The sequence below is a fragment of the Procambarus clarkii genome, chromosome 51 (assembly GCF_040958095.1).
Source record: "Procambarus clarkii isolate CNS0578487 chromosome 51, FALCON_Pclarkii_2.0, whole genome shotgun sequence".
NCBI classification, from domain to species: domain Eukaryota; kingdom Metazoa; phylum Arthropoda; class Malacostraca; order Decapoda; family Cambaridae; genus Procambarus; species Procambarus clarkii.
This window is the reverse complement of record NC_091200.1, coordinates 12865112-12890089: the sequence shown is the minus strand read 5'-3', so window position 1 is coordinate 12890089 and position 24978 is coordinate 12865112. Positions and strand designations below refer to the sequence as shown.

General features: G+C 46.2%; 3 protein-coding genes and 1 long non-coding RNA gene across 6 annotated transcripts in view; 3 read left to right on the top strand and 1 right to left on the bottom strand.

The window, feature by feature from the left end:
* LOC138351909 (uncharacterized) overlaps positions 1-24978 on the bottom strand; it is a 254195-nt gene that overhangs the window by 2198 nt on the left and 227019 nt on the right. The window lies entirely within an intron of this gene.
* LOC123774639 (perlucin-like protein) lies at positions 1690-7804 on the top strand. Its single transcript, XM_045769146.2, has 5 exons — positions 1690-1826; positions 2999-3028; positions 4159-4356; positions 6282-6336; positions 6910-7804. The coding sequence occupies exons 1-5, from the start codon at positions 1793-1795 to the stop codon at positions 7079-7081; spliced, it is 489 nt and encodes a 162-aa protein (XP_045625102.1). The 5' UTR covers positions 1690-1792; the 3' UTR covers positions 7082-7804.
* Positions 10658-24978, top strand: part of LOC123774637 (hepatic lectin) — an 18789-nt gene continuing 4468 nt past the window's right edge. Inside the window, exons 1-5 of one of the 2 annotated variants that reach the window (XM_045769143.2) lie at positions 10671-10804; positions 12031-12060; positions 13621-13812; positions 17277-17331; positions 20350-20879. In XM_045769143.2, coding sequence (XP_045625099.2) covers positions 10771-10804; positions 12031-12060; positions 13621-13812; positions 17277-17331; positions 20350-20518 — 480 coding nt within the window. In that variant the 5' untranslated portion in view covers positions 10671-10770 and the 3' untranslated portion in view covers positions 20519-20879. Of the gene's footprint in view, positions 10805-12030; positions 12061-13620; positions 13813-17276; positions 17332-20349; positions 20880-24978 lie in introns of those variants that run through there. The other variant, XM_069304026.1, reaches the window with a different exon arrangement.
* Positions 24563-24978, top strand: part of LOC138351907 (macrophage mannose receptor 1-like) — a 16168-nt gene continuing 15752 nt past the window's right edge. The window contains exon 1 of the mRNA XM_069304028.1: positions 24563-24641. Coding sequence (XP_069160129.1) covers positions 24608-24641 — 34 coding nt within the window. The 5' untranslated portion in view covers positions 24563-24607. The remainder of the gene's footprint in view (positions 24642-24978) is intronic.

Here is a 24978-nt window from a genome sequence, read left to right as displayed (position 1 = left end):
AACGTAATAATGACATTCTTCTACCCCCTCCCCCCCCCCACCCTTGTTACCAAATTGATTTATGTAGCAAATTTGATATATACGTTTGAAAATAATTAGAACCTAACGCGGCAGCTGCTGCTGCTGTAGTTGCTGTTATAGCTGTTGTAGCTGCTGCTGTAGTTGCTGTTATAGCTGTTGTAGCTGCAGCTTCTCGAGTTTAATTTGAGGGTAGCCGGAGTTATCACAACGACCGGTGACGCTGTGTGAGGGAGCCACCAGCTGCTGCAGGTGTGTCCTCCCACAGGCACTCATCCCTTCCCCCACAGGTACTCACTCCCCCCCCCCCCACAGGTACTCACACACCCCCACAGGCACTCACCCCCTCCCACAGGTACTCACACCCCCCCCCCCCCACAGGCACTCACCCCCCCCACGGGTACTTACCCCCCAGGTACTCACACCCCCCCCACACAGGTACTCACCCCCCCCCACGGGTACTTACCCCCCAGGTACTCACCCCCCCCCCACCAATCCACCTCGACTGTCCCTCAGTTATATCCTTCTATCGTATATACTTTCCCCATTTGTTCGTTCTCAAATGTTTCATTATAACCGAAATATTCAACCAGGAACGACATATACGAAGACAAAAATGTATCAAAGTTGAGGACACAATGCACAAATGGTGTCATATTAACGTGGTGTAGAAATGTGAGCACCAGTAGGAGCTGTGACGAGGGATTCGAACCCGCTTACTTGGGCACTCCCAAGACAGCGTCCTAGACCACTACACTTGAGGATACAAGTGTATACACACCCTCGAAGAGCATAGTATACCAGAATTTAGAGGTATACTATGTATACCCGGCTTCAGTAACCACTATAGCAACGTATCCTCCATGTGTACTTCCAGTTTAGACTACAATGTGGGCAGGTTACTTTGCGATGATTTCGGGGCTCAACGTCCCCGCGGCCTGGTCCTCGACCAGGCCTCCTTTATGTTACACACCCCCAGGAGGCAGCCCGTAGCAACTGTCTAACTCCCAGGTACCTATTTACTGCTAGGTGAACAGGTGCATCAGGGTGAAAGATATTCTGCCCATTTGTTTCCGCATCCACCGGGGATCGAACCCGGTGTTAGTACCTCAGAATTACGAACCCCGAGCGCTGTCCACTCAGCTATCAGGTCCTACACAATACATTTTTTGTGTAATTAGCTAAAGCCTCAGTCTAATTGTAAATATGTAGTGTAATCAGTAACGTTATCTGTAACTGATTATCCCAACCCTATTCCATTTATACACTATTTTGTTTATTAGGATATTTATATAGCTAAATATTATTATTTAGATAAGTTTTTAAAATGTTAAATGCTCAGGAGCGTGTTTCATATTACCAATATCCGGCCTTTCCAAGGAACAATTTATCACGAAAATAATACCATAATGAATCGATCTTATCAAATAATCATTGAACACTCAATTAGCTATTGATTGGTTTCTTATTCTCCATATGTTAATTATTTATGCTACTTAGCATATAACGAGATAATGGAATTCTCCTGCTTTTGTTTAAATTCGGGATTTTTTTGGGGGAAAGGTACTTATTATATATACTAATTAAATTACCAGTTAGGTCAATTGTGGGGCAAGAAGTGCGCATTTCCCGCCAGGAGCAGAGGGCGCCGAGGCCGGGTATATAGTGCAGGTGTGGCCGGGTCTCTCACAGTCCACCTCCACATCACAACACTACCAACAGCAGCAGCTGCAAGAGCAATATAACAGCAGTGGGAGCAGCAACACTCGTCACAATGAAGAGAGCAGCGATTGTGGCTCTTGCCTTTGGTAGAGGAGACTGTGTCATGTGTACTCACCTAGTTGTGCTTGCTGGGGTTAAGCTCTGGCTCTTTGGTCCCACCTCTCGACTCTCAATCACTGTGTATGGAGTCTGCCTCCACCACATCACTGTCAAATGCATTCCACCTGTTAACTACGCTGATACTGAAAAAAATCTAATGTCTCTGTGGCTCATTTGGGTACTAAGTTTCCACCTGTGTCCACTTGTTCGCGTACCACCAGTGTTAGAGTTTTTTCTCCACCCTGTCAATTCACCTGATAATTTTGTAGGTGGTTATCAGGTGGTGGCTTCCCTTACTCTTCTGTTTTCCAGGGAATGTGTGGGAGTGCCAGGCTTGTGTTGGTGTTCAGTACTGGGGGAGAGGTGCCAGTTGTGTCCCAGTGCCGCCTGGCACTGTTTTATTGGCTCTAGTGTGGGAGGGAGGGGCGGAGAGAGGGAAGATGGTATGAAAGTGGGAGGGAGGGAGGGAGGGAGGGAGAGAAAAGTAGTGAAGGACGAAGTAATAGACAAAGATGGAGATGTGATCAATAAGTGGAAGGCGAAAGATATAAGTGAGGCCTGACCAATCGTCCCACCGTCCTCACACTTACAACATAACGATGGTCGTAGACCGGCAGTCTAAGGTTTCCCACTCAACTATTTCTTCATAACAAATGGGTTAAGATTTAGTCGTGCTCAGTGAACCCAAAATCTCCGCTAACGAACCTCGTTTTGCTCACTGGTTAAGTCCGCCTTCCCCGCCTCATCTGTTATACTACTTTACACTTTGTACAAGGGACCACCTCGTCCCTTCCTTCCATGTGGCCACACCACTTTGCCACCCTACGGTCTTGCTCTTCATATCTACATTAACTAAATCTTGAGACTTCATGCAGCACCTCAGTTTAACTCATTTAAAAGTTATAGGAGCAATTCTTTCGTAGAAGATAACGAACCCAGACTTGAAGTGATTACATGTCAAAACTCTCCCCCTGATGGAAAGTAATTTTAAGAGTAACGATAACAATTCAGTAAACCCAAAATTTACCATCATGGACTGAGGGTCTCTTAAAATATATCATTCCCTCAAAATGTCTTTCAAAATTAAAGTGTGCCAAAAGTGTTTATATGTAACATTTATAAATTTATTTGCATCCTAATTTACCGATTCATATTTCAGTTGCGTTGATGGCGAAGGTCTCTGGTCAAGGTAAGATCTAGCAGAGTTTGAATATTGTAAAAAGAGGCTTTTTGTACAATAATTATGTGCCCTAATCCACGCTTAGGAGCAAGCTGTCTGTAGCTTACCTGTTCAAATGTTCATAAAGTTCATCCAAGGCATATTCGCGTGAGGACAGACACCGGAACAGACTCGTGTAAGCAGGCTGAGAGCTGACCTATCCCCATTTTCATGGTCTGAAATATTAGCAGTGTTGTTCGTAAACTTCAGTTTCAGAGCTTCGTTATAACTTTTTCAAAGAGATAAGGGGGAGGGGAGTGGGGGGAAGGAAAGATGTTTGAAGAGAGGGAAGGAGAAAGGTGGAGAGAAAGGGCGATAAGAGGGAGAGAGGGAAGAGACCTCGGGCGCAGCCGGGTACCCTCTAGTATTTTATAAAAAGAATGTTTGTATAGTCAAGGTGGCGGGGACAGACGCTTGGGACTAGCCTCTCCAAACTATGCAGGATGACTGGTCTTTGTCCGGGGAGGTCATAGGCGGGACGGGATCTTTGACCCTAATGCCTTAATTTATAGAGGTAGGTTTGAAACTGGTTTAAACAGTTTCCATCCTTACTGAGATTCATCACGCACATTATATTCTACGTGATTATATGTTTGTTGTATGCAACTGTATTTTTCGATGGCCGTGCGTGGTGGAGAGGGAAGTTTTGTAGATAGGGACCCGTGCGGAGCCCATGTAGACGGTTACAGTGATGAGGTATGGGATTATAGTGAGAGATATTATGCATGTCACCCGAGCAACGCCGGTGACCTCTAGCGCCTTAATTAAGAGTGAGGTACTAAAACAAAGTTGTTAGGTATTTCCCTGACCAGGAACACTGAATGGTGGATAATGTTTATCCAACCCCGTATATTAATACTTTTATCCAGCCCAATACATTAATGGTGCACGAGATCGCCAGATGATGAAGGCTGCGAGGCTCTTGTTAAGTGTAAACATTTATCGATGCCTTAAACTTAGGTTTATATTTAAGTATAGAGGCATTAATGTGTAGTTACATTATAGGTAATTAACGTGTTAAATGCGAGTAGGAAATGCTGCATTTCAATTACAGTTCATTTATCAAGTTGTGGTTGATCACTCGTGGCTTCTCTCCGTAGCCGGGTGTCCTGACGGGTACATCAACTTCAGCACGGATTCGGCGACGCTCTTGTGCTTGAAGTTCGTCACCTACGCGAAGGGCACGTATGACAGCCTGAGAGCCATGTGCCAGGCTATGCCAAACGGTGACCTGGCCCAGCTACAGCTAAACTGTGACCTGCACCACCGGGTCTACGAGTACATCATACAGCACGCAGGTGAGACCCTTCACCGCTCCTCTAGTCACACAGGATGTATAATGAGCTACGAATGCTTGATACGTGACACGTGTTTATGACTATACACATACATACATACACACATACATACACACACATACACACACACACACACACACACACACACACACACACACACGGGGTGATGTGGTGGAGGCTGACTCCATACACAGTTTCAAGTGTAGATATGACAGAGCCCGATAGGCTCAGGAATCTGTACACCTGTTGATTGACGGTTGAGAGGCGGGACCAAAGAGCCAGAGCTCAACCCCCGCAAACACAACTAGGTGAGTACAACTAGGTGAGTACACACACACACACACACACACACACACACGACACTGGACCGGACACAATACGCTGATAACGAGGGAATGTCCATGGAAACATCACAAAATTTGGAAGGGCAGCAAATATAGTGTCACAATACAAAAAGGAAACCAACATGAATTAGAAAACTAGCGAGCCTTACACAGGACTTACGGTGATGAGGAAGACATTACTAAAGCGCCCAGTAGAACTTCTGGAATCTAAACATTGACCTTATTTCCTTTCGAGTATCTGGCAGTTCGGCTTGTATAGGGATCTAGATGAAGTAGTGTAAAGTGTGTGGACAAAGACAGGGACACACACTCGAACACTATATCCTGGATTGTAGTAAAATTGAGCCTTTTAGGGATAAATCTAAGCTCACTCTGTATGATATGGCAACCTATCTTATTACCATGGATAAATTACCCGAAATTCTTGCACTGTACCCACATTTTGCTTCCAGTAGATGAACGACATATGAGATTCAGAAACAAGTAGTGTATTGTGAGGACTAATAATAAACAGAAGCTCCCCTATGACTGTAATATCCCCATTGGTCAAACTATTATGTATTAGCGATAAGACCTACCATTAATGTATGATGACTTACTGTAAATATGTAGCTCTTGTAATAGCACTTTCTCTGTAACTAGCTGACATTGTAACTATAAGGTGTGAAGGATAGATGAAATTGTTTATGTAATAATCTAAGATGAGGTCTGATAAAGACCTTTTGTGCCCTCTGTAATGCTTTTGCGCTACCGCTCACAGGATGAGTATGGGGTGCACAATAAACTACCGCTCACAGGATGAGTATGGGGTGCACAATAAACTAGCGCTCACAGGATGAGTATGGGGTGCACAATAAACTACCGCTCACAGGATGAGTATGGGGTGCACAATAAACTACCGCTCACAGGATGAGTATGGGGTGCACAATAAACTACCGCTCACAGGATGAGTATGGGGTGCACAATAAACTACCGCTCACAGGATGAGTATGGGGTGCACAATAAACTACCGCTCACAGGATGAGTATGGGGTGCACAATAAACTACCGCTCACAGGATGAGTATGGGGTGCACAATAAACTACCGCTCACAGGATGAGTATGGGGTGCACAATAAACTACCACTCACAGGATGAGTATGGGGTGCACAATAAACTACCGCTCACAGGATGAGTATGGGGTGCACAATAAACTACCGCTCACAGGATGAGTATGGGGTGCACAATAAACTACCGCTCACAGGATGAGTATGGGGTGCACAATAAACTACCGCTCACAGGATGAGTATGGGGTGCACAATAAACTACCGCTCACAGGATGAGTATGGGGTGCACAATAAACTACCACTCACAGGATGAGTATGGGGTGCACAATAAACTACCGCTCACAGGAGGAGTATGGGGTGCACAATAAACTAGCGCTCACAGGAGGAGTATGGGGTGCACAATAAACTAGCCACCTTCGGCGGCAACAATCAAAATCATTTCCATTCGAGGTTAAAATTTAAGTTTGTTTGTATTTTAATATTTAATATTATTAATCTAAAAATAGATTTCATAGCCAAATCACTTTTTGTTGCCAGATCTTAAGGGTGAAAATTTCTGGATCGGAGGAAGTGACGCCGGCCACGAAGGAATGTAAGTAAGGCGCTACTGAGTGCTCCGGGAGATCAGGTAACATGATATTAATGTATGTATGGCTACGGGATCCAGTAAGTTCAGTAGAACTTCGGTTTCAACTCTTTTTAACCCTGTCGTAGCTCAGTTGATTAAGGCAGTGTCTGGGATGTTCCTGGACGCAAGTTCGAATCCTCGTCACGGCCCTTGTGGATTTGTTCATTTGATGCATCACGTTAATGTGATCTCTGTGTAATGATATTAATGTCTCAAACTGAAATCTTAGTTTGCCAGACTCTGCTTTCCTTAATATGTGAGAGACGCACAAGGGTTGTGGGTTATTGATAACCGGGTGAAGTGATGACTACAGGAATGAGTACAGGTATAGTGTCCCCAACCACCATCCTCCACCACCCCCACCCATCCTTAATCACCACCACTACTTCCCCCTTCAACCACCACCATCCTCCACCACCTCCCAGCACCAATATCATTCCTTATCTCAAAGGACACAGCTTTGTCTTGTATGTCCACATCCTTATATTTATCTTCGTCACTACACTGTGTCTTGATCTTGTGACTAACACACTGCAGCTGGAAGTGGGTGAACGGGGAGGAGATGGAGATGGGGGTCCCTCACTGGTACCCGGGCCAGCCTGACGGAGAATACGACGAGAACTACGCCTGCCTCGCAGCCCCCGACTACTTCTACCACAGCTGTAATAACAATAACTACATCTACGCCATCTGTCACAGCATCATCTAGCTCCCAAGACTGCTTGTACACCATTGGAAATTGGTCAGAATTGTATACATTTAGGAACTCCGAAGATCTAAGGGGAAGATTATCGGGGTGCTAAAATGGACTCGAATCCGCATCCCTTGACGACCGAGGCGCCTGTACTAACTACTGAACCATACTTCTTGTGCCTGGGAGTCGAAGGAAGTGGGTTCGATCCCATTGTAATGCCTCAATATTGTTTCCCAACCACTTGGGGCCGGACGGTAGAGCGACGGTCTCGCTTCATGCAAGTCGGCGTTCAATCCGACCGTCCAAGTGATTGGGCACCATTCCTCCCCCTCGTCCCATTCCAAATCCTTATCCTGACCCTTTCCCAGTGCAATATAGTCGTAGTGGCTTGGCCCTTTCCCCTGATAATTCCCTCCCTCCTATCCATTGGTCACACTATTAAAGACCTTCGCCCAGATCAACGTCACGAACGTCGTACCAACGCAACACTTGGGTACTGTGGTCACCTGGTACAGGCATGACGTGCTGGCGCTCCTTGATAGAAAGAACCAAGTTTACCGAACTGTAAAAAATATTCTGGTGATTAATATGTATTAATCATATCTATTACTGCAAAACCACGCAGGCATAATAACTTGGCTACTTATTTCACTATAATTTATATTATAAAACACCAAAGAGGAAAAAAAAATAATTAATGTTTTAGACAATTAGGTGCAAATAAAGAAAACATCAATATACTTTTGTTTTTTTAGACAAAGGTTACCTTAGGAGACTGGTCAGGTTTCCCATGTTAAAGACCGAGCCACACATACATACCCACACACATATACATACATACACTTGTATAATTCACAGAAATTGACAGGTGAGGAATAATGTGGCAATATAATATTGAAAGTGCTTTAGCATTCCCTCATCTTTCAATGTGGGTAGCTGCGGCACGCGCGCGCGCACGCTGCATACACACATTATATATCATGTAGTCACTGTAACAAATCCAACAGGAGCCTTGATGAGGGTTCGAACCTATGCGCTGGGTGTTCCCAGGCGCACTCTAGTCGACTGCACCACCACATGGTCAAAAGAATTGCAACCTGGAGTATTACCGCACCCACAAGGATCCCGCGACTTCCACTGAAGCCTAACCGAGGTTTCACACAACCTCCCCCCCCCCATGCACTCAGGAGTCATATGTAGTCAGTGTGTGAGGTTGGCTGTTAATGACACTACACATCACCACAACTCCACCCGTGCACCAGGACATGCCGCCCCCTCACAACGCAATGACATTTGACTTTCAATATAAGCCAGTAATTAACTGGTCAAAGTGCTGTCAAAATGTTGCAATACTTTCGGTGCTGCAATGTTCGTCTGACTGCGCTACGTCAACAGATGTTTCGTTATTCTCCCACAATGTGATGAATAGCCCTCGCATGGTTCGTAAGCTGGCGTAGTTCGTTAGCTAGCATTGTTTATAAGCTGGCGTAGTTCGTTAGCTAGCATTGTTTATAAGCTGGCGTAGTTCGTTAGCTAGCATTGTTTATAAGCTGGCGTAGTTCGTTGGCACTGTGCTCAAGGAAGAAAGCTCAGTTTAAGGACAAAATCTGACTGTCATGCATGTAATTAACAATGTTGATTTTCCTCAAATTATGTATTGAAGAAGCTACAATTACAAAAAATGTTAATACAAGCACAAGTGCATAATTTCAAGTACGGATATGTCCAAGTACACTTCTATGTTAACTATGGTTGTGATAGTTCCCATATCACGTTAAAATACCTCAAATGACCACAACCACAAGTAACACACACACATAAATTACACTTAACGGAATGAAGACAAAACCAGATAAACTTGACATAATATAGGCGGAGCTTTTGTTTCCAGTGGTAAGACGTGTACCTTCAAATACAGTCTTGATGTCCTAATTCCTCACCCGTCTCGAGATGTTGACTGTGGCAGGTCACTCAGCCCACAGTGAGAGACAGTGTTGGCGGGATGACGCCCACTGTTGACCAGACCCACATTACCACAAGACACCTTCTGACCTTGACACTGACACAGTATTACAACATTAGGATTTATTTAATATAAGAAGGTATTAAACGTATTAATGTAGGCGATGAGTACAATAACGTGGCTAAAGAATGTTGATCAGACCACACACTAGAAGGTGAAGAGACGACGACGTTTCGGTCCGTTGTGGACCATTCTCAAGTCCGTCGTGGGCCATTCTCAAGTCCGTCGTGGACCATTCTGAAGTCCGTCGTGGACCATTCTCAAGTCCGTCGTGGACCATTCTGAAGTCCGTCGTGGACCATTCTCAAGTTACTTGAGACTTGGACCATTACGGACTTGAAAATGGTCCAGGACGGACCGAAACGACGTCGTCCCTTCACCTTCTAGTGTTGTCGTCTGGTCAACGTATTAATGTAGTTAAAGGCCTCATGATTAGGTTTTATGCTTTTCAAAGTACAAGGAAGATTTGAGAAATATTGTAACATTAGGTGGATAGCTTAGGGTCTAATTAAGTTTGGTTTTGTCGAGCATTAGAGTATGTTATGTTAGGTTAGGTTAGGTTAGGTTGGGCTGGGCTGAGCTGGTTGGGCCGACAATTAGGCATGACAAACACAGTGTTTCACCTCAAGCAACACTAGAGCGCAGAGACCTTATTACAAGTGTGGGGTCATATGGTCCCTTGTGTTAAGTGGTGGACCTTACACCAGCACCAACATTACCACTGCAACTCTACCATTGCATCAAGCAACTTTACGGAACCAGACTTATCACTCTTCCCAGGGTTGAAGTGGGCTGAGAAAACTATCACCTGACCTACAATTGTAGTTATCAACATAACGTTATCACATTGCATCATGTAATTATAGTGAGAGGTCTCCTTATGGCCACATCCACAGGTGTAAGGTAAACTTACAAGAGTCTACCACACCTACACTGAAGTATTCTCCGGCAACAGGGCTCGAGGCTCTAGCAATTGATCCAACTGATTAAACTGTTGCAACCCACAATATGGTTCTCGTGTTGAGGGGAACATGAAGTGTTTCAGGGATGCTACCCACAACAGTTGACTAACTCCCAAGTACCTATTTCCTGTTACTTGAATAGGATGCATCAGGTGTAAGAAACCGTTGTCCAAACGTCTCGCCTGGGCTCGAGGAGCAATTCTTGGTGGCGTGTTCTAGGGAAGCACAATAATCCTCCACACTCTTCACAATGCCCAGCTTGGCGAGGCTACGGCACACGGTCTTCAGTCTTCAGGAGTAGCAGCGAGTAGGAGGCCTCGCTGCAACAGGCGTCTCCGCCAGGTGAAGAGGTTCCATAATGATGATGGTGTGTAACAAAGGCCGTGAACAAGACGGTGAACAGTGAGAACCAGGGCTGGCAAGTATCGAGTATTGTGAAGATTACTGACAGCGAGGATGTCCGCTGTTGGTCACAGTGTTAGTTAAGATGTCACGCCAACCACCAAATGGAATCCGCGTACATGGGGACTTACATGTCCAGGGAGGAGGGGGGGGGGGGGGGAGGAGGGTAGGGGGGGTCCCCTAGTGTTCACCTTGGAGCAACGAATGGTATATAACCCAGACTGTTTGGGCTGCCACACACTCCACCCTCCACGGTCCTCAACACAACACCAGCGGCAACACCAGTGGGAAGCAGCAGCAACACAGCAACACTCGTCATGAAGAGAGCAGCGACTGTGGCTCTTGCCTTTGGTAGAGGAGACTCGTTAACTGTCATGTGTCGAGCGGCAGGCTTGTGTTGGTGTTCAGTACTGGGGGAGAAGTGTCAGGTGTGGAGCAGCAGGCTTGTGTTGGTGTTCAGTACTGGGGGAGAAGTGTCAGGTGTGGAGCGGCAGGCTTGTGTTGGTGTTCAGTACTGGGGGAGAAGTGTCAGGTGTGGAGCAGCAGGCTTGTGTTGGTGTTCAGTACTGGGGGAGAAGTGTCAGGTGTGGAGCGGCAGGCTTGTGTTGGTGTTCAGTACTGGGGGAGAAGTGTCAGGTGTGGAGCGGCAGGCTTGTGTTGGTGTTCAGTACTGGGGGAGAAGTGTCAGGTGTGGAGCGGCAGGCTTGTGTTGGTGTTCAGTACTGGGGGAGAAGTGTCAGGTGTGGAGCGGCAGGCTTGTGTTGGTGTTCAGTACTGGGGGAGAAGTGTCAGGTGTGGAGCGGCAGGCTTGTGTTGGTGTTCAGTACTGGGGGAGAAGTGTCAGGTGTGGAGCGGCAGGCTTGTGTTGGTGTTCAGTACTGGGGGAGAAGTGTCAGGTGTGGAGCGGCAGGCTTGTGTATGTGTTCAGTACTGGGGGAGAAGTGTCAGGTGTGGAGCGGCAGGCTTGTGTTGGTGTTCAGTACTGGGGGAGAAGTGTCAGGTGTGGAGCGGCAGGCTTGTGTTGGTGTTCAGTACTGGGGGAGAAGTGTCAGGTGTGGAGCGGCAGGCTTGTGTTGGTGTTCAGTACTGGGGGAGAAGTGTCAGGTGTGGAGCGGCAGGCTTGTGTTGGTGTTCACTACTGAGGGAGAAGTGTCAGGTGTGGAGCGGCAGGCTTGTGTTGGTGTTCAGTCCTGGGGGAGAAGTGTCAGGTGTGGAGCGGCAGGCTTGTGTTGGTGTTCAGTACTGGGGGAGAAGTGTCAGGTGTGGAGCGGCAGGCTTGTGTTGGTGTTCAGTACTGGGGGAGAAGTGTCAGGTGTGGAGCGGCAGGCTTGTGTTGGTGTTCAGTACTGGGGGAGAAGTGTCAGGTGTGGAGCGGCAGGCTTGTGTTGGTGTTCAGAACTGGGGGAGAAGTGTCAGGTGTGGAGGAAGGGGGGGGGGGGGTGGATCAAAACCATCCATTTTTGGAACGTCTCTAAATCCATCACCATCTAAATGTCTCAAAACATGATATAGTGTCAAAAGTGCTGATATAGTGATATATAATTTTACTTATATACTAATTTACCGACATTTTTCAGCGGCGGCGCTCACTGTTGCCTCCTGTCAAGGTAAGATCTAGTGGCTGAAATTTGTGTGACAACTATGGTTTATGTCGTGAACATGTCTGCGTCCACCAGTGGGATTTACCTGTTCCAATGTTGAGAACAATTGTCGTTTTACTGTGTGCATTAATTATGTATATATTAGGGATTATTTGGTTAGCTTTGATGATCCTCACTCCTAACTGGGAGTGAGTGATCATCATTGAGTGAGTAGCATTGGGAGTGATAACAATGAACTCTGGTCCGATTCTCACCTGGGCCACACCTCCACCTGGGCCACACCGCCTCCTGGGCCACACCGCCACCTGGGCCACACCGCCACCTGGGCCACACCGCCACCTGGGCCACACCGCCACCTGGGCCACACCGCCACCTGGGCCACACCGCCACCTGGGCCACACCTCCACCTGGGCCACACCGCCACCTGGGCCACACCGCCACCTGGGCCACACCGCCACCTGGGCCACACCGCCACCTGGGCCACACCGCCACCAGGGCCACACTCCGAACTATCTGGAAATGAGTGCAATGATTCCATTGACTGGTGTTGCCATTTTCTTCCACTAAAGTCCTCATCGTCACCCTAAAGAAAATATTGAGCTGCTAAGGCGGCCGTCGAAAGAAAGAAACTTACACAAGAGTCATCAGCACTCTTCTGCCGCCTGTGTAAGACAAAGGTGTAAGACTTAGTGGGCCGGCCAGAGGCTCAGGGCCCGCGCACTAACATCACAGCATAAAGGAAGGCGGCAATAGTGACCACTTCAATATGAGGATCCGTCTTAAGAACATGTACAAGTCTTTAGGAACCATTGTAATGATATCGTCCACTATCGGCATCAATGAGTAGCATTAATGTTTATCCAGCCTCAGAGTAACAGTGCTTATCTAGCCCCCATATAGTAACAGTGCTTATCCAGCCCCCATATAGTAACAGTGCTTATCCAGCCCCCCATATAGTAACAGTGCTTATCCAGCCCCCCATATAGTAACAGTGCTTATCCAGCCCCCCATATAGTAACAGTGCTTATCCAGCCCCCCATATAGTAACAGTGCTTATCCAGCCCCCATATAGTAACAGTGCTTATCCAGCCCCCATATAGTAACAGTGCTTATCCAGCCCCCCATATAGTAACAGTGCTTATCCAGCCCCCCATATAGTAACAGTGCTTATCCAGCCCCCCATATAGTAACAGTGCTTATCCAGCCCCCCATATAGTAACAGTGCTTATCCAGCCCCCCATATAGTAACAGTGCTTATCCAGCCCCCATATAGTAACAGTGCTTATCCAGCCCCCATATAGTAACAGTGCTTATCCAGCCCCCATATAGTAACAGTGCTTATCCAGCCCCCATACAATAACAGTGCTTATCCAGCCCCCATACAGTAACAGTGCTTATCCAGCCCCCATATAGTAAGTGCTTATCCAGCCCCCATATAGTAACAGTGCTTATCCAGCCCCCATATAGTAACAGTGCTCATCAACACTCGCCACAGTGCAGTTCATGCTGTAGCATTACGCAACTCTCACCACTGTACGTAACGGTTCCTTTTGGCTTCCTTTCCAGTGAACCCGTGCCCCTTCCAGTACGAGAACTTCGGCACGGACCCGATGGTGCCCATGTGTATAAAGTTCTACATGACGGAGAAGGGGTTGTGGCACCACATGAGGGCCCTGTGTCAGGCTGAAGGAGCCAACCTGGCCGAGCTGAGGAACGGTCTTCATAACTCTGTGTACCAGTACATCATGCAGCATCCAGGTGAGACCATTCGTCACGCCGCCTCTCCTGAGATACGATGTACACACACACACACCTACAAAACTACAAAATCCTCAGGGGAATCGACCGGATAAACAAGGATGAACTATTCAACACTGGAAGGACGCGAACAAGGGGACACAGGTGGAAGCTGAGTACCCAAATGAGCCACAGAGACATTAGAAAGAACTTTTTCAGTGTCAGAGTAGTTAGTAAATGGAATGCACTAGAAAGTTATGTGGGTGGAGGCTGACTCCATACACAGTTTCAAATGTAGATATGATAGAGCCCAGTAGGCTCAGGAATCTGTACACCTGTTGATTGACGGTTGAGAGGCGGGACCAAAGAGCCAGAGCTCAACCCCCGCAAACAACTAGGTGAGTACACACACACACACCCTCACAAGGCAAGGAGTTGGCAAATGGAATGCATTAGGAAGTGATGTGGTAGAGGCTGACTCCATACACAGTTTCAAGTGTAGATATGATAGAGCCCAATAGGCTCAGGAATCTGTATACCTGTTGATTGACGGTTGAGAGGCGGGACCAAAGAGCCAGAGTTCAACCCCCGCAAACACAACTAGGTGAGTACACAGGTGGTGGGAAGATGACAGGGTAGGTATGGAGAACGGAAAACAGTTTACGAGAGATATATCAGAATGACACAGCAAACCATACTATTCTTCCAAGCCAAGATATACAGCCAAGATATACTTCGGCATATTTGTTATCTGCCTTGAAAATGATTGACTAAACGATAACAAAATAGTAAGATAAGAATGATCCTTGTAAGCCCATATATGGAGTTTTTTTTAAACCGGTATTTTGTTCTACATTTGTTATATAATTTAAAATCATTGCTGCCGGGATCTTTCCCATGATGGTGTCAAGCAGTAAGTACTCTATCCTCCTCTTCTAATATTGGTACAACGTTAACTACCCTCCAGGCTACAGGGACAACACTTGCTCCTATTCATTTATCTAGATGGATGAATCCTGGTGTGTCCAAACTCTCTCCCTTCCATCCCTTGTTTCATCGAGTGCTATTATGGCTTGACTTTTCAGTACACACACCAGTTCTCTGAGGTCATTAATCTCGTTCTTTAGACTTCTAGAATTCTTATGATATACTGGAAGACAACATTTTTGTGCTCTTTTACAAAGAACATTTTTCCTTCATTTTGACTAAAACGACGTGGCTCGAAATAGCAATAAATATTTTCCCATTTTCTGAACTGACTTACTCTCTCATTAAGCAGCGGATGGGTATGCAGGTGTAAGGAAAGTTTCCCACACTATGTCCTGTGGGAACCGACCTGTGAGATTTATATTTCATTTATATGAATTTATATTTACGTTAATTTATATACTTCGATAGTAATTGGTATGATGATTAGTGGACTGTATTTCTGCAATAATCTCACAAATCGATCCTCTACACATTAGGGGGGGGGTTTATATTAAATTTATATATATGCAGCCAATCAAACTACAGTATTAACTACACATATTGTTAAACATTGAAGAGGTTCCTTATCTTATTGTACAGCAGGCCTTAGTCCACCAGGTATAACCAGGATGTAGACACCAAATTATCCTCTTTGAGGTAGCTTCCAACACCCTGGTAACTGATGCACAAAGCATGCTTCCTCGTCTTGACCTGTCAAAAGGGCGCTAGCTATGAAGCCAGAATCCTAATATATGACAGCTATATCAGAGAAAACACTGTACAAGGAACCATAAAGACCTAGGCTTAATTACCTTTAGTATGAGGCGATCTCGTATTCTAACCGGCACACCCTATCTAATGACATTAATGGCCATAAATGATAGATAAATGGGTTTCGGCAGAACACTTAACTTGTATTTGTTGACAGCGTGTTGATAATGGTACACCTTTGGTTTCCATAACACTACGTCCAAGTAAAATTAACAGGAGCCGAATGGCTCGCGTGAGCCTCTGGTCTAAGTACAATAACAATGGTTGACCACTCCCTCACAACTGACGCTACTGGCCTACATTGTCCAGATGACAGTAAGTGATAGAAGGGTCACATTTACTCTATTTTAATTCTGATAATTAAGTTAATTTATATGAGATGTTTTTATGATGGTAAAGTCCAAAGACTAATGTATTTAAGAATAATTCCCACCATAATAGGTGGTAAATTTATAATAGTATGTGGTAATGATATCCCGTTTTCTATAGACGGAAATTCCACTACAAGTTACATTTTCTATGGATTAACTTGTTTATACAACACAGCAATATTATCTGCCTGTATGATATTATTAAATGGTGTCGGATTTTCCGACATGTCCTACAACTATGGCAAAACAGCCACTCATTATCAGAGATGAACTCGGCCCTCACATTCACGCTGTTTTACAATACAAGACTAACAATTATTCGTTAATAAGTCTCAACTTCACTGCCAACTCCTTGCCTTGGCTCACCACACATGACAGTGACCCCCTCCCTTATGTCTAGTGCTGCCTTATTTTTGTCCAAGAACTCTTAATAATAATAATAAAAAAATAATGAACACATTTAGGTACATCTGCATTTATGCAGCTACCCTAGACTATATGAAGGGGAGTACAGTGTGTCAAAAAAACTAGCTACGTGATGCTAAACATCCCCATCACACAGGATGGTTAGTCATACAGAGGCATGTGATGAGTAGTCTGCACTGACAGACTCTGGGTGAATTATGAGGATATCAACAACACAAAGGTTAATAAAGTAATTACATAGCTCCAGGTACCTCATGCCAACGGATTTGAAAGGTCTAATAACTGGGCATTCGGTGATTTAGTGTGGGAGATCATGCCCCAGTTCCTGCTCACAGAGTTTGCACCTGGAGTGCTCAGGATTGGGAGATATTATAAGTGGTTTGACGTCTCCATCACCATCTACTTCGAGCCTGAGGCGTTTTCTTGACAAGGCTGGACATGTCTTGGTGTTCACCATGGCCAAGACCACACCTGAAGCACACACCTTCAGCGCTTGAGCTGGAGACACCCAGCAAGAAAGCTTGAACGTGGTGGGCACAAGAGTCAGAGGGGAGGGGCGCCAGACTAGCCAACACGACCAAGGTTGTGGCGTTGAATCCTCTCCTTGAATCCTAATGATTTAACCTATTTCTAAATCTAGCACTTTGTTTAGTACTTCGGGTGTTTATGAAGTACAGAGGCGCTGTGGCGCCTGGTGCTAGCCGGCTATGGGGTACACCGGCACCTTGTACCACGTCCAGCCGACTATGGGGTACACTGGCACCTGGTGCCAGGCAGAGTTAGCCACACGAGCTGTATTCGTAAAAGAAGCGGCATTCGCCGTCTCGCATTAATAATTGGCAACCGAAACAATACAGCAGTTTAGTTTAAAGACTAAAATATATCTTCGTTTAATTTCGTCCATTATAATTCTACAGGTAAACTTTAATATATAATCCAAATTTTCAGATCTCCAGGACGAAGGTTTCTGGATAGGAGGAACTGACGAAGACCAAGAGGGAAAGTAAGTAACACGCTACTCACTGTTCCTGAAGGTCACACACACGTTATGTGACTTGGTGAAGTAATCTTATTTTGACAGATATGATCGACCTGTAAGAGAATCACAAGGATTTTCGGGCATCGGTGGTCTTTCTTTAATTTCAGAAGTAGTTTATAAACCCTGTGAAAAAAATATTGATTTGATCACAGTCGATTAAGAGTGTCAGAGCCGAGCCGCCATGACTCGGGGTACAAGCTGTGTGATTACAAGGTGGCAGACATATAATAATAATAATAATAACAATAACAATAACAATAACAATAATAATAAGAGAAAATCCTCCAGGGCTGTGAGGTGGGCCCAAAACTTCGGCCAAGGCGTGGCCAGTCGTGTACTCTACCACTGGACCACCATAACTTGTGGAGTACGTCGACTGGTAATGCCTTGGTCGTAGGTTCGCGCCCACCTCACAGCCCTCCCAGCTAAACATCCCCCGCCCCCCCCCCCTCCTACTGACTCTTACGTTTAGCAGGGTAGGATGGGAGGAATGCAAGCAGTGGAAGGGAAGGGAACTATCAGGAGAGCGCGTCAAGCTATTATGACTATATAGCACTTGGAAGGAGTCAGGATTAGGATTGGGACGGGATAAGGGGGGGTATGGTGTCTAAGCACTTAGACGGTCGGGGATTGAACGCCGACCTGCAAGAAGCGAGACCGTCGCTCTACCGTCCAGCCCACGTGGTTGTGAAAGCCGAGGTCATTTCAGTTAACCGCTACTATAGAATTCATTAGTTTATTGGTCAAATATCTACATAATCTTAGTAAATATAAAAATCTAATATAGCAAATAATATAACATCTAATCCTAAAATAAAAGTGGCTGGAAGTTATTATTATTATTATTAACATCTTTATTGACAAAATTAATTACAATTTTGCCTAATCTGAGGATTTTGATAGTCTTATTAAAGTGAGGATAATGCTAGTATTCACTGTCACGCAGGACAGAGGGTCATACATAAGACAATAGGTCTACTCTGTAGGCTGAAGCACATATATATCATGGTTACAATCAATGTTTTAATGTATGGATACGTGAAAACCACTTTCTATTGTGCACTGCCACACAAGGGCAGAGATGGGTTCATAAGTGATGCAGCTTAGAAGTAATATAAATAAAAAATGTTCTTCATTCTTTAAAATGGACAAGCAAATTTTGGGTAAATTGTTAGTATGTCGTCCAGAACACCTGAGTCAATAAAATAGTTAAACAGTTGGTGGTACAAGAGGCCAGGAGGTCTAAAGTCCTTTACGGTTTCACATTCATCAATATAGTGTTCTAGTGAATGCATTAAAGGTTTATCACAGAGTTTACAATCTGAATATTCTGGTAGTGGCTCAGCCTCACTAACCTGCCAGATGTGTCTATAGCCAAGGCGAATTCGCGCAATGACTACATCACATTGCCTGGTCCGGTTACTGTGCTGACCATACAAATACCTATTATTACAAAACTTGTCATAACTTTTAATACTGCAGCTTTCAGGTCTCTGGGCATTTCTTAGTTCTTCTAAATCTGAATTAATTTCTTTAATTTGTATGTTTCTAATAACTGCATTAGATAGTCCAAAGTCATAATCAATGTTTTCTTTCCTGCAAGCCTCATTGGCCAATGGATCTACAAAGTCATGTTTTCCAACTCCAACATGGGATGGGATCCACACAAATTTTATACAAGAGTTATTATCATTGGCAAAAATTACATTCCATTTAATATTACAAGCTACTTCCGACGGACATTGTGATGGGTTATTTAAGGACTACAGAGCACTTTTAGAGTCACAGAATATCACTCCACCACCATTGAGCTTAAGGTACCCAGTGGCTAGATAAATACCCAATAGCTCGGTCTGTGTCGTACTTGCCCAGTTGTTCAATCTCTGTGTACTAGTCATGATCATTTCATTCCCTTTATACACTGCACATGCACAACCTGTTCTACCAGTGCCTAACTGCACAGAGCCATCAGTAAAGGCATAGGATTCAGTCGGTTTGAGAATTTGAAGACGACTGTCAATAGCTTCTAATGTTATACATCTCAAAATGTCAGTGTTATACATTTGTTTTACACTGATGGGAGTATAATGCAGAGAGACCTCCACATTTTTCCAAGGGGGAATATAGTGAACAGTTTTATCAGGGTTAAGAGATACATTCAGTTTCTGAAGATTATAGGCACAACAACTGAGCCACACACTGTAGGGAGCTTTTTGCGGCGGATTGAGGGAACAGTCAGAATTGTTTAGAATGGATCTCAATTTAATTTGAACAGAGCTGGGGGGACCATTATTTTTCGAAGTTTTGGCGCAAAACATAGTACTAAGTAGAACTATTCTTTCGTAAATGGAAGGTAAGTTTAGTTCCTTTCTCATGTTAACAATTCTGACAGTTCTAGGACAACCCAGGATGATGCGCATGGCATCATTCTGTACTACATCTAGGCCTTGTAATTGTTTAGGAGAAAAATTAACTGGAAGTCAGATGGTTGGGGCCGGCCTGGCCCAACTTGGTATGATGATTAGGGTTACGTGCGTGCCACTGAACCCCACAACGAGGCTGGCACTGGCTAATGGCTCTTTACTAACTACACTAACAATAACAAATTAAAATGTACTTTTCTAACAATACCATAAAACATTATGCCCTGATCTCGGGAAAATTACCGAATATTCTACACATGATACTCTGCCCTTAGCAGAGGAAATTCCTTTCAATGATGTCAATTTTGATGACGTTAATGCCACCGTGGCTCCACCCCCACACAGTCCAAGTCCACACAACTGATGATTTTTCTGCCACAGCCTGATACATACCGACACACGTGACACACACGTGACACCCGCCCTCCTATCTAGTACAACACAAGACAACGCATCTACCAATCTTGACATATGTAAGTAAACTGGAGGACAGGAGCTTCCTCCACCTAACCCACACATCTCTACCTCTTCCTGCGGTAACTCTGACTCTCCCCCGCAGCTGGACGTGGGTCAGTGATGGCGCAGATATGAACATTTTTAGCCCGGACTGGTACCCGGGCCAGCCCGATGGAGGCTTGGACGAGAACTACGCCTGCATCTACACTCCAGACTTCTACTTCCACAGCTGCGCAAACAATATCCTCATCTACGCTCTCTGCCAGATTTAATTCTGAAATATACGATTTAAAACTGTTCGAAAATTTTTGTTATACAGAATGTTTTTTTGTATTACGTCTTCCAAATTGTGGCAAATATTCCAACGAAATCTTAACTAATTAATACATATTAATCACTATGTTATCAGCAAAACTGCTCAGGAATAATAACTTCTGCTTTTTTCCCCACATCGTGATTGGTTATAAGATGGAAAACAATGGAAAGTTTTATGACTAATTATACTTCCGTTCACTTAAGTATTTTTTGCTTCTTAATAAAATCTCATGACGGAAGACAGAGTTTCACAAACACGCCACAAAGACAGCCTAGCATGTTGTGTGAACATTTTAATAAAATAGTTATGTATGTGTATCTTATTATGTTTAAGAGTACCAAAAAATACATTTAGTTCAACGAGCCAAACTGGACGTAAATGACATACAACCACATGACATGACCCCCATGACATGACACCCCATGACATTACATGACCCCATAACATTGCATGACCCCATGACACATGTCAAGGTCCCATGAAATAACTCCTCAGATCAACAGGCGCCAGACTGACGCAGTTCGCTAGCTGGCGTGGTCCATAAGTAAAAATACAGTTTGGCAGCAGGCTGTTGCTTCTGGAATCTGTTCTTATTATGACTACTCATAGCTGAGTGGATAGTGCTCCTGCCTCACAAGCGTGAGGTCCACAGTTCGAGTCTCCTGGAGCCCGGGTGAATGGTTCACAGGTGCTTCGCTCAAAGAAAGATGTCAAATATAAGTTCAAAAACCGTCACACTGACAATTAAAAATATATTTTGTCCTCGGATTACGAATTGAAGTTACAATAGCTACAAGTAGAATACAAGCATTAAAGTGCAGTAACAGACCTACAATACAAGACTGCAGTACACTACGTCAAGTGTGTGGGGTCACGTAGCCCCATTCGTCAAGTGTGTGGGGTCACGTAGCCCCATTCGTCAAGTGTGTGGGGTCACGTAGCCCCATTCGTCAAGTGTGTGGGGTCACGTAGCCCCATTCGTCAAGTGTGGGGTACGAAAGGCAGGCGAGGTAGCACCGACCCGCCACAGTTCCCAGGGATAAGGTGGGCGACTGTGAGAAAACTATCACGTGACGCTTAATTGATTTATCATCAACAAAATTCCGTCGAATCGCATCGTTATATTAGGTCAGAGGTTCTCTTAGGTTCATATGTATAGTGTACGCACAGCCAGTCCGTACACCGTGTACGCACAGCCAGTCCGTACACCGTGTACGCACAGCCAGTCCGTACACCGTGTACGCACAGCCAGTCCGTACACCGTGTACGCACAGCCAGTCCGTACACCGTGTACGCACAGCCAGTCCGTACACCGTGTACGCACAGCCAGTCCGTACACCGTGTACGCACAGCCAGTCCGTACACCGTGTACGCACAGCCAGTCCGTACACCGTGTGTACACAGCCAGTCCGTACACCGTGTACGCACAGCCAGTCCGTACACCGTGTACGCACAGCCAGTCCGTACACCGTGTACGCACAGCCAGTCCGTACACCGTGTACGCACAGCCAGTCCGTACACCGTGTACGCACAGCCAGTCCGTACACCGTGTACGCACAGCCAGTCCGTACACCGTGTACGCACAGCCAGTCCGTACACCGTGTACGCACAGCCAGTCCGTACACCGTGTACGCACAGCCAGTCCGTACACCGTGTACGCACAGCCAGTCCGTACACCGTGTGTACACAGCCAGTCCGTACACCGTGTGTACACAGCCAGTCCGTACACCGTGTGTACACAGCCAGTCCGTACACCGTGTGTACACAGCCAGTCCGTACACCGTGTGTACACAGCCAGTCCGTACACCGTGTGTACACAGCCAGTCCGTACACCGTGTGTACACAGCCAGTCCGTACACCGTGTGTACACAGCCAGTCCGTACACCGTGTGTACACAGCCAGTCCGTACACCGTGTGTACACAGCCAGTCCGTACACCGTGTGTACACAGCCAGTCCGTACACCGTGTGTACACAGCCAGTCCGTACACCGTGTGTACACAGCCAGTCCGTACACCGTGTGTACACAGCCAGTCCGTACACCGTGTGTACACAGCCAGTCCGTACACCGTGTGTACACAGCCAGTCCGTACACCGTGTGTACACAGCCAGTCCGTACACCGTGTGTACACAGCCAGTCCGTACACCGTGTGTACACAGCCAGTCCGTACACCGTGTGTACACAGCCAGTCCGTACACCGTGTGTACACAGCCAGTCCGTACACCGTGTGTACACAGCCAGTCCGTACACCGTGTGTACACAGCCAGTCCGTACACCGTGTGTACACAGCCAGTCCGTACACCGTGTGTACACAGCCAATCCGTACACAGTGTACACACAGCCAGTCCGTACACCGTGTGTACACAGCCAATCCGTACACAGTGTACACACAGCCAGTCCGCACAGTGTACGCACAGCCAGTCCGTACACCATGTGTACACAGCCAGTCCGTACACAGTGTACGCACAGCCAGTCCGTACAACGTGTACACACAGCCAGTCCGTACACTGTGTACACAGCCAGTCCGTACACCGTGTGTACACAGCCAGTCCGTACACCGTGTACACACAGCCAGTCCGTACACCGTGTACGTACAGCCAGTCCGCACACAGTGTACGCACAGCCAGTCCGTACACCATGTGTACACACAGCCAGTCCGTACACAGTGTATGCACAGCCAGTCCGTACACCGTGTACACACAGCCAGTCTGTACACAGTGTACACACAGCCAGTTCGTACACAGTGTACGGACGCCTACGATGAGGACAATAGGCTTGGTTCTCTTATTTTTAATTTGCCGTTATATATGCCCCTCTGTTGACGAGACGTCAGGCTCTCATAACTAATATATTAATCCAGATCAAAACACGGCTGCAAATCCCATTTTTTTCCATTAAATAAAAAAAGTCAATTGTCCATATCTAAATTAGAACGAAGACGCAGGACACACATGAAGGTCATCTCTAGTAGCGGGGCTCCAGGCGTCTTACGGGCTATTCACGCCCATGCCACCTCTTGGGTTGCTTAATTTTCATCAGACAATCGAGGCGTCAACTGTGAACAACGTTCAACCCCCCCCCCCCCCCACCCCCGGTGATTCTGTTGACTCAAATGTTATTACCCACAAAGGTTGTTAGGCTTGTGTAGGTCTTGCTAGTGTGACCTTCCCAACGACACGACCCACACCTCTACCCAATTACTGCAAGGTGAATAGAGGCATTCAGCGCCAGAAAACGTGGTCATACGTCTTGCAATGGCCGGAAATCAGGACCAATCCGTTGTGAAGCAGCGTCAGAAACCGTGATGGTGCTCCAGGGGACACACACACACAGTCCTCACCGCACACGACCTGGGGAAGACACCGGAGACAATCTTCACCTTAAGCGTAGGGGGCAACGGAACGGAATTAGCAAGGGAAAAGCGCCAAGCCATTACGACTATATAGCACTTGGAAGGGGTCAGGATAAGGATTTGGGATGGGACGGGGTTAAAGAATGGTGCCCAACCACTTGGATGGTTGGGGCATTGAACGCCGACCTGCATGAAGCGAGACCGTCGCTCTACCGTCCAGTCCAAGTGGTTAAAGATCCAGCGAAGACACCCGCTGCCACACTAGGCTCGCCCAGACCAAGTTCCCGTGCCGGGTACAGCGTAATCTGGCCGTAGCCGGAGTCATCATGTATACTGAAGCTCTTCAATTTCGGTGTAAAGTCAGGACTGTGGAGTGAAGATCGTGCATAGTAAAGTCGTATATAATGAAGATCATGGTCAGTAAGCATCGAGTATGGTGAAGATCGTGTGCGGTTAAGATCACGGGTAGTGAGGATGTGTTTTGATTACGTCGGTTGAAATGTGGAGTGACCCAGAAAATTCGTACCATGGGGAACTATCGAAGGGGGGAGGGGGGTCTTTTGCCGGTCCTCGCCGCGACGACGGTATATAACCCAGACGATCTCGCCTCCTCCCAGTCCTCCCTCGACGGTCACACAACACGGCACCACCACCACTACCACCATTACCAGCAGCAACAGCAGCAACACTCGTCATGAAGAGAGCAGCGACTGTGGCTCTTGCCTTTGGTAGAGGAGACTCGTTAACTGTCATGTGTGGAGCGGCAGGCTTGTGTTGGTGTTCTGTACTAGGGGAGAAGTGTCAGGTGTGGAGCGGCAGGCTTGTGTTGGTGTTCAGTACTGGGGGAGAAGTGTCAGTTGTGTCCTAGTGCCGCCTGGCACTCTTATTACCTCTTGGCTGGCTCTACTGTGGGAGAGGGGGGGAGTGAAAGAACTAAGGTACGATAATACACAGAAATCGCAATAGCGTGATACATCAAATGAACAAATCCACAAGGGCCATGATGAGGGTTCGAACCTACGTCCAGGATGATCCCAGACGCACCTTAGTCGATTGCGTCACAAC

Coding starts and splice junctions, on each gene's coding strand:
- LOC123774639 (XM_045769146.2), top strand. CDS start 1,793: ATGAAGAGAGCAGCGATTGTGGCTCTTGCCTTTG. Junction 4,357..6,281: donor GTACATCATACAGCACGCAG/GTGAGACCCTTC, acceptor TTTTGTTGCCAG/ATCTTAAGGGTGAAAATTTC. Junction 6,337..6,909: donor GACGCCGGCCACGAAGGAAT/GTAAGTAAGGCG, acceptor AACACACTGCAG/CTGGAAGTGGGTGAACGGGG.